Source organism: Myotis lucifugus, unplaced genomic scaffold, assembly GCF_000147115.1.
Source record: "Myotis lucifugus unplaced genomic scaffold, Myoluc2.0 scaffold_329, whole genome shotgun sequence".
NCBI classification, from domain to species: domain Eukaryota; kingdom Metazoa; phylum Chordata; class Mammalia; order Chiroptera; family Vespertilionidae; genus Myotis; species Myotis lucifugus.
In genome coordinates this window covers 846,162-855,584 of record NW_005871377.1, presented here as the reverse complement: position 1 = coordinate 855,584, position 9,423 = coordinate 846,162, and the positions used below count along the sequence as shown (strand labels likewise).

General features: G+C 56.8%; 1 protein-coding gene and 1 long non-coding RNA gene across 2 annotated transcripts; one reads left to right on the top strand and one right to left on the bottom strand.

Moving 5' to 3' along the window:
* Positions 1-1,343: 1,343 nt before the first annotated feature.
* On the top strand, positions 1,344-9,098 carry NR1D1 (nuclear receptor subfamily 1 group D member 1). The gene is made up of 8 exons (XM_006100821.3): positions 1,344-1,979; positions 4,643-4,975; positions 5,254-5,342; positions 5,446-5,590; positions 5,936-6,573; positions 6,887-7,072; positions 7,582-7,792; positions 8,607-9,098. Exons 1-8 carry the CDS (start codon positions 1,949-1,951, stop codon positions 8,804-8,806), a joined length of 1,833 nt encoding a protein of 610 aa, XP_006100883.1. The 5' UTR covers positions 1,344-1,948; the 3' UTR covers positions 8,807-9,098.
* On the bottom strand, positions 7,843-8,624 carry LOC111828310. Its single transcript, XR_002832136.1, has 2 exons — positions 8,546-8,624; positions 7,843-8,482 (listed from the first exon to the last, which is right to left on the bottom strand). It is a non-coding gene; the product is annotated as an uncharacterized LOC111828310 (long non-coding RNA).
* Positions 9,099-9,423: the final 325 nt, after the last annotated feature.

Here is a 9,423-nt window from a genome sequence, read left to right as displayed (position 1 = left end):
CCCTTCAGTCAACCTCACAGTCCTCTCAGCTTACTCACTTCCTTACTACCCAGCTATTTTCTTCCTGGTGCCCACACTCCTTTTCTCTACCTCTTCGGCGGCTGTCATGTTCCCAGGCATCCATCCATGCTGCCCCAGGAGCTGCTTGGGAACAAGTGGAGAAGGGGAGGAAATCTCCCTGGAATCACTGGGTCTGTGGAGGAATTAGCAGGAAGCAGCAGGTGGGCCAGGTTCACTTGGCTGCTTCAAGAGGCTCTTGTCTCTCCCCATAACCCAAATCCTCAAACAGGCTAGACCTCTACCTGATACCTGTTTTTACCAACTGGGCAATTGCTGCTGTGAAGGAAGATGCTGGTTGTTCCTAGCCTCGATTCCGTGCTTCACTTGCACATCTGCCCATCTCCTCATGTTTAGGGTGGGCAGAGGAAACTAGCAATAGATGTCTGACCATGGGCCAGTCACTGCAAAGCCTCATTTTCCTCATCAGTAGAGGAGGGAGGGTAAGAAGCTTTTAACCTTGGGTGTTTCCTCCCGAGTTACCTTCTGTGGAATCCACAAATTACCCTCAAACCCTGGGGAGGGGGGGGGGGGCGTGGAGTGGGAGTATCACTGTGCTCCCAGGCCCCTGCCTCACCTCTGGCCTCATTACTTTAGGACCTCAAAGCACTTTCACCATAAAGTTCCCCTTCCTTGTCCTTTTTATTTCACAAATAAAGGGAAATGACTCAACCCAAAGTCACCTCCAATGGGTGGGAAGGTATCACACAAGCAAACAGGGAGTCCCAAGGGGCATCTTCACCCCCAATGCAACTCCTTTCCCCAGGGGCGCGCTCTCCCGGAGGGGAGCAGAGGGGAGAAGAGGTCACATTTCCTTTTAGTTTTAGGACTTGGCCCCGCAGCAGAAGTTCAGCTTAAGCTGCTAACTCAGGGATATCTCCCTCCCCTACTTGTCTTCTCTCCCCGTGTCACCCGTAACCTCAAGGCGAGGTCAGTCCTGCAATCACGTGAAGTACTCACGTTTGCAAGGTTTGCAGAAAAAGCCTATTAGCTTTGATCTCCCAGGGAGCAGCGAAGCTTGCCAGTCCCTCCCCAGGAATTCACATGCCTCTGCCATACAGGCTTTCCAAACACGCCACCCCGACTCTTCGGCGCACCCCACCCACCCCGCTCTCAGCTCCTCCCCGTCCCAGCAAGAGCTTTTGCGAGGCAGAAAGGGGTAAACAGACGCAGTCCGCCCACTTTACCAGTGGACCACAAGTCCCGGCAGCCTTGGCGCTACGCAGGCGCACGGCGCTCAACGTGCCTGCTGCTGGAAAAGTGTGTCACTGGGGCACGAGGCGCTCCCTGGGATCACATGGTACCTGCTCCAGTGCCGCGTGCGGCCCGGGAATCCTGGGTTGCTGGCGCCTGCGCAGAGCCTTCTGTCCCAGGGAAAAAGGCAGGGGCAAAAGGCGGCTGAGATTGGCAGAGTGAAATATTGCTGCCGAGGGAACGTAGCAGGGCACACGTCTCGCTTCTTTGCGCCTGGGTGCCCTGTTTCTCCCCATCACCTACTTACTTCCTGACTGCAACCTCTCCCCCTCTGGGACTTCTGCACCGGGAGTTCCCGATTCGCTATCCTGCGGCGCTGCGGAGCCTTCGGGCAGCGGCACCGGTGCACTGCGGAGACCCGACCTCCTTGCTTCCTGCTTTCTAGCCAGGACGATTGCAGGCTAATTCTCTCGGCCCCCTTCTCCCACACTCTCTCTGCGCTTCCCATGCAAAGCAGACCTCCGTTGCCTCAGCGTGCTCCCCTTCTGCAGGGCTGCAGTCCGGCCACCCCAAAACCTTGCTGCAGGGTGCCTCCGCTCCCTGCCCTGAGTCAGTGCCCAGGGGGAGACAGCGGCAATTGCGACCTCCAGTTTGAGTCAAGGTCCAGTTTGAATGACCGCTCTCAACCGGTGAAGACATGACGACCCTGGACTCCAACAACAACACAGGTACTGAGATGACTACCATCACCTTTTCTTTGTCACTTCTCCTCACTTCTATGTCTAGAACAAGAGGAACTTTGTAAGGGACTGGGGACTCCCTTCTCCCCGGGGATTTACTAGTGTCATGGGGACCATAGACTAGGATTTCAAGAGGTTTTTTTTTTGTTGTTTCGTTTTGTTATTTTTTATTTTTATTTTTTGCCTGGGAATGTGTCCGGAGACGCCCTACCCCCACCCCTCAGAGTCCTAAAGCTCTCATTAGCCTGAAGGATTCCGGGCCGAAGGAAATGGAGAAGGGGTTTCGTGTGGTGAGATGAACAGTACTTTAGAGGGACTGGGAGCTTTGGAGCAGTGCCCCTGAACGCCCCCATCTACCCGCCCCCTGTAGCTGTGACATGCCTGGCCTTCTCGGAAAGAAGGTGCCCTCCTTCGTCTCTTCCTCTTCCCCTAGTTTCCGCAGGCAGGAAGAAACCTAAGACGCACTGGGGTGATCGGGACACCGAGGCAGGAGGGGCCGGGGAATGGGTCAGGGCTCACTGGGGAATCCTCAGCGGCAGGAGGGAGCGGCACTTGAGCAGCTGGGAGAGTGGCGCTGGGCCCCAGGAGGACACCCACGGTGCCCGGGTGGCCCGGAGGGCTCACATGGCTGCAGAGCCGGGCCCACGTGCTGCGTTTGTTTTCATTCAGCAGAAGCCGTGGCCACCATCTCATTGGTCGTTGCCTCCCGGCCCTGTTACATAATGAGCTCCGCCCCCCGGTCGCCCCGGCAACGCGTGTTCCCTTCTCCCCTCCCCTCTGTAGTCCCCGCCCATCTCGCGTTCGCTGCCCAGCCCAGGACCAGGACCTGGACCCGGGGAGGGGCGGGACAGAGGCGGTGCTCCTGCTCTCGATTGACGGGAAGCGGAGAGGGCGGGCCCTCGAGTTCCGGGGTTCCTCGTTGGGGAGCCACGTGCAAGAGGCACACGTGGAGCGGAGACGTGAGGCCGGCTGAGGGCCCGACTCCCGCCCCGCCCCGCTGAGATCTGGGTGAAGCTGGGCTGACTCACCGCACCCGCCTGCCTCCTTTTCCTGTCCGCCTGCCCGGGTTCCCCCTCCTCCCCATCACCAAAGCCGAGTAAGATGGGGCCATCCCTGACCTTGCTTGGCCTCCTGTTTACACTCCTCAGAGGGACCTCACATACAGCCACCCTTCTCCTCACTCCTTTCCTCTTTATTCTTTTTGCACCTACTCACTGCACTGCCTTTAGACTCAGCTTCTCCGTATTCCAAGTTCTTTCTGTTCCCCAAGCATCTCTTTCCTTAGTCCTGCAAACATTGTCTTACTCCCCTCCCCACCAGACAAGCAGCAGTTTGCTTCCTAAGGACTTCCCCAAAACAAGGATATTAAGTCTCATCTTTTTGTTTGTTTTACAGAAAGGAAAACAGACTTAGAGAAGGGACTTGATTTTCTCTAGATCACAAATCAATTTGGTGGCGATAGATCTAGAACTAGACTCTTGAATGTGCCCCCTCACTTCCAGGTTAGAAGGAAGTCTTTTTAGAGAGTCTTAACTCCTCTTTGGGGGATGGGTGAACTAGGTCAGGTTCATTTACCACCAACTAAATGCCCCATCCTCCCCCCCCCCCATCAGCCTTGAAACTGTAGGAGCTGATCTGTTGTGCAACTATTTTACAGGGAGCTGGGTTCACCCTGGCCAACCTTGAGCTATTTTAGGGTTGCCCTGCCCAGCTTAGTGTGTGTCAGTGGGTGAGCAAGACATGTGCCTCTGGAGACACAGTAGCATAGCCTGTGTTGGCTCACGTGTCCTGGGATCCTCCCTTCTCTCACCCCGCCCATGGCCAGCCAAACTAGGTGCTTGGCAAAGGTGTGGCAGGCAGGTCACCTTTTTCTCCTGCTGATACCACGGGAACACAGCCACCTGGTTAGCAACGTAATCAGATGTCCAAAGTCCTGGAGTGGCCAGAGAGCCAAGGTCATTGTCACCAGGCTGAGAGATCTGGAAGGGGGAATTCCGAAGCCTTAGGCAGGACAATTTGTCCTTCACATCCACCTCCTGCAATTTGCACTGCTCTTTCCTGGACTTAGACTAGGGCTATCGGAGGCCAGGGGGACCAGACTGGGCAGGTTTGGTGCCTTCCGTACCTTCGGAGAATACATCTTCCAGTTTGGGGGGAATGTGACTTTAAATCTTCACATTCCCCCACTCTCCTCACTGTTGGCCAGCTGCCCCTCCATGGCCTCATCCCTGGATGGTCTGTTAAAATCGGCAGCTGTTTATTTTGGAAGACTGGGCCTTCTGAATGGGTCTCAGCTGCTCATCCCATCCTTAAGGTCTGCCACCCACAAGTCATTAGCTGCAGTCAGCATTTCCAAGGAAGGCTTCAGGGCAGGGGTGGGGGGCACATGTGTGAGATGCCCACGGGGGTCGTGCTTCTAGGGAGGTGCCTCACACCCAAGGCAGAAGCTGAGTGTACCCCGCAAAGGGTCGTGGTGGCTGATGGGCTATGCCATATGTAGTATGTGTTGGGGGTTGCCTATGGTGGCTGTTCTGGGTGCCACATGTTTAACTTCTGGCTTGGGGGAGGCAAGGAGGTGATGAGCAGGGTGGTGCCCTAAGGCCATAGACATATGGCAGCTGACATCCCCTCCCCTTGTGTTCTACTGCCAGGTGGCGTCATCACCTACATCGGTTCCAGTGGCTCTTCCCCGAGCCGCACCAGCCCCGAGTCCCTCTACAGTGACAGCTCGAATGGAAGCTTCCAGTCCCTGACCCAAGGCTGCCCCACCTACTTCCCACCATCACCCACTGGCTCCCTCACCCAGGACCCAGCTCGCTCCTTTGGGAGCATTCCACCCAGCTTGAGTGATGATGGCTCTCCCTCTTCATCTTCTTCATCCTCCTCCTCCTCCTTCTATAATGGGAGCCCCCCAGGGGGTCTACAAGTGGCCCTGGAGGACAGCAGCCGAGTGTCCCCCAGCAAGAGCACCAGCAGCATCACCAGTGAGTACATTTCCAGATGGTCCGGGGAACGGAAGGTGGCAGACCGAGGTTGGGAGTTGGTGTCCATGTGCAAGTTATTCCCAGAGCCTGCCCTGGCCTCGGAGACTTCTCCTAGAGTTGCATCAGCTGCTGTTGAGCCCAGTCTGGTCATTTGAGTGCTCCCTGGATACTGGGGCTCCTCCTTAGTTTCCCCCCCCAGAATCTCCAGCCCAGAAAACCTTCACCTCTGACCACTCAGACATTCCTCTTGCTCACCTGCTGCCCCTCTCTTCCCACAGAGCTCAATGGCATGGTGCTACTGTGTAAAGTCTGTGGGGACGTGGCCTCGGGCTTCCACTACGGTGTGCATGCCTGTGAGGGCTGTAAGGTGAGGCAGGTCGGGGGTGAGGACAGGGGCAGGTGACGCCCTCCCCCGGGACTCATAGGCCTGGCCTAGATGGAGATGCTCACTAGCTGCCCCTGCCTTCTAGGGCTTTTTCCGTCGGAGCATCCAGCAGAACATCCAGTACAAAAGGTGTCTGAAAAATGAGAGCTGCTCCATCGTCCGCATAAATCGCAACCGCTGCCAGCAGTGTCGCTTCAAAAAGTGTCTCTCCGTGGGCATGTCCAGAGATGGTGAGGCAGCACTGTTGCCCCTCGAGCATTCCCCTTCCGTTTCCGGATTAACCCCTCCCTGTAAAAAGTCCCAAACTGAGACACATTATACCGGGAGTCTCATTTGCCTAGGGGATGCCCATACTTCATCCTCTTGGGTAAACACAGATCTTTCCCATTAGTCCCTCTGGTCACCTCCTACCGACATCCCTACTTGGAAAACCCCCTCCATGGGTGTGGCCTTGCTGGTTTTAGTTTTGATGGAACCCCCAGCCCTCAGGGTCTTGCCCTTTCAGGAGAAAGGAAGGAAGAGAAGCATGTGAGTGTGTATGAAAACTTCCTGACACTGCTCTCATCCTGTCACAGCTGTGCGTTTTGGGCGCATACCCAAACGGGAGAAGCAGCGGATGCTCGCTGAGATGCAAAGCGCCATGAACCTGGCCAACAACCAGTTGAGCAGCCAGTGCCCAATGGAGACCTCGCCCGTCCAGCACCCAACCCCAGGCCCCGTGGGTCCCTCACCACCCCCCGCTCCAGCCCCCTCACCCCTGGTGGGCTTCTCCCAGTTCCCACAACAGCTGACACCTCCCCGATCTCCAAGTCCTGAGCCCACAGTGGAAGATGTGATATCCCAGGTGGCCCGGGCCCACCGAGAGATCTTCACCTATGCCCATGACAAGCTGAGCTCACCTGGCAACTTTAATGCCAACCATGTATCAGCCAACCCTCCGGCCACCACCCCACATCGCTGGGAAAGTCAAGGCTGCTCGCCTGTTCCCAATGACAACAACATCATGGCCGCGCAACGTCATAACGAGGCCCTGAATGGTTTACACCAGCCTCCCTCCTACCCTCCTGCCTGGCCCCCTGGCCCTGCCCAGCACAGCTGCCACCAGCCCAACAGCAATGGGCACCGTCTATGCCCCACCCACGTGTACCCAGCCCCAGAAGGCGAAGCACCTGCCAACAGTCCATGGCAGGGCAACTCCAAGAACGTTCTGCTGGTGAGGGCACCTGGGGTGAAGTGGGCAGGGGGCCTGCAAGACTGGATTTAGCATAGGGCAGCTGGGTGTGCCCGGAGGCTAACACAAGAATATCCTCTTCCCTGGGGGGGATGCTCAGGCCTGTAGCAAGGGCTCTGCCTGGGGAATCCCTGATCTCCACCTGGCACCTGAGTTCTACTTTACCTGAAAGACCCCTCCTCCCGGGCCACAGCCTCTCACCCAGCCCAAATCATGGGCCCAAACCTGTGGGGTGGGGAGCTCATCTGAGCTAGCCTGGCTGATGCTCCCCTCCCCAAATCCCTTCCTCCTCCAGGCGTGTCCAATGAACATGTACCCACATGGATGCAGTGGGCGAACCGTGCAAGAGATCTGGGAGGATTTCTCCATGAGTTTCACACCCGCTGTGCGGGAGGTGGTAGAGTTTGCCAAGCACATCCCGGGCTTCCGTGACCTTTCTCAGCACGACCAGGTCACTCTGCTGAAGGCTGGCACCTTTGAGGTGAGTGACCCTTTGTGCTCCCCACTCTTGACCTTGGGAAGCACCCCGCAGGAAATTTGGCATCTGGGGCAGGCAGTGTCACTGAAAGGTTTTGGAACCCCAGTACCTTTGTCCTTAGACTCTGACTGAGGAGGGAGGGAGGGGGCAGAACATCTCTCACTCCTGCCTCAGGAGGCTGGGATTTCTCTTCTCAGCTGGGGTCTAGTCACATCCCATTGCCTTTAAAATAACATTTTGGGCACACTGTACCCCCGTTCTAGGCCTGAGCAAATTAGTTTTGGTGAAGTGACTTGCCCAAGGTCACAGGTAGTGACTCAGATTTAGGCCTGTTGGATTGCAAAGCCAGTGTGGGTTGTTCTCCATCCTTCCACCTGGTCTCCCACCTCCCGTTACCCATTTGGAAATTATCCCCACTCATTCCTGAGAAATCTAGTAAACCCTTCAGAAAACGTGAGGGGTGATTCGGCAAGTGCTCCTGCCACCTCACCCAGGACGACTTCCCGCTGTAGGTGCTGATGGTGCGCTTTGCATCGCTGTTCAACGTGAAGGACCAGACAGTGATGTTCCTGAGCCGCACCACCTACAGCCTGCAGGAGCTCAGCGCCATGGGCATGGGCGACCTGCTCAATGCCATGTTCGACTTCAGCGAGAAGCTCAACTCCCTGGCGCTGACGGAGGAGGAGCTGGGCCTCTTCACCGCGGTGGTGCTTGTCTCTGCGGGTAAGTCAAGCTTTCGCCTGAGCCTGACCCCGGGGAGGAGGCGGACGCAGTTCAGTTGAACACACCTTTTATGGAGTACCTACTCTATGCCAGGCCCTGCACTGGGCACTGGCGATACAGACATGGTTCAGACACAGTCTAGCTTGGGAGACAGACTCATGCCCGACTAATTATAAAACAGTGAAATAAGTGTCACAGTAGAAGCATGAACCAAGGGCTTAGGAAGCACACACAACTATTTCTGCCTGGGGAGCAGGGGACGGAGGTGACACTGGAGTGGGGCGTCAAAGGACAAGTGAGCTATTGCCAGGCAGGGTGGGGGTGGGGGTGGAGGAGTGGGGGTGGGGGAGGCATTCAAGCAGAGGGAACTACCGAGCAAAAAGCAAGGGAGCCTGGATAGGTTTGGCCTGTTTAGGGAAGGAGAGCGGCCTTGTGGGCTGGGAGGTGCCCAGCCCTGCTGAGCCCATGCTCCCAGCTCTCGGGCACCTCCTGCTCTGGGGCAGAGGCCTGGGGGGAGGACTTGTGCTTCCCTCCTCCTCCTTCCCCTGGGCCCTCTGAGGGGCTTCAGGGAGAGGCTGCATTGCCCGCTGCATCCTCCTGGCAGACCTCGGGGGGCTCCTGGCAGACCTCGGGGGGCTCCTGGCAGACCTCGGGGTCCTCCTGGCAGACCTCGGGGGGCTCCTGGCAGACCTCGAGGGGCTCCTGGCAGACCTCGGGGGGCTCCTGGCAGACCTCGGGGGGCTCCTGGCAGACCTCGGGGTCCTCGTCAGAGGAGCTCAGGGAGCTCGTCTCACTGCTGTCGTCTTCCCCACAGACCGCTCGGGCACGGAGAATTCCGCTTCGGTGGAGCAGCTCCAGGAGACGCTGCTGCGGGCTCTTCGGGCTCTGGTGCTGAAGAACCGGCCCTCGGAGACTTCCCGCTTCACCAAGCTGCTGCTCAAGCTGCCGGACCTGCGGACCCTGAACAACATGCATTCCGAGAAGCTGCTGTCCTTCCGGGTGGACGCCCAGTGACCCGCCCGGCCGGCCTTCTGCCGCTGCCCCCTTGTACAGAATCGAACTCTGCACTTCTCTCTCCTTTACGAGACGAAAAGGAAAAGCAAACCAGAATCTTATTTATATTGTTATAAAATATTCCAAGATGAGCCTCTGGCCCCCGCCCCCCCGAGCCTTCTTGTAAATATCTGCCTCCCTCCCCCATCACTGAACCTCCCGCCCCCCCCTATTTAAACCACTCTCTCCCCTCTAATTCTCTAGCCCCCCAATTTGTTCTATTCCTGTCTCAAATCCAATAGTTCACAGCTGAGCTGGCTCCTGTGGTGTGTGCTTGTTGGGGGCGGGGTGGGGAGGAAATAATGCCAAGGCTGGGGCACACCTCCATCTGGTCAGTCTGTGGGGTGGGTACTCTGCCAGCAGATGGGAGGGCACAGGGAAACAGCACACAAGTCTAAGGGGGCGCCCACGGGGGTTATTTTCATCATATATTTATTACATAAATATATAGTAAAATAGACGAGCAACAATTACCATAAAAATATCTTTCTTTAAAATCCTGACCCAAAACACAACGGGGTGAAAAATCGCACATACACAGACATACTGATTGTCAACATGGGGCAGGAGTAGGAGCC

Bases quoted from the DNA above. Each gene is read 5' to 3' on its own strand.
- NR1D1 (XM_006100821.3), top strand. From the start codon at position 1,949: ATGACGACCCTGGACTCCAACAACAACACAG. The intron at 4,976-5,253 runs GTGAGTACATTT...CTCTTCCCACAG, and splicing joins GAGCACCAGCAGCATCACCA to AGCTCAATGGCATGGTGCTA. The intron at 5,343-5,445 runs GTGAGGCAGGTC...CCTGCCTTCTAG, and splicing joins ATGCCTGTGAGGGCTGTAAG to GGCTTTTTCCGTCGGAGCAT.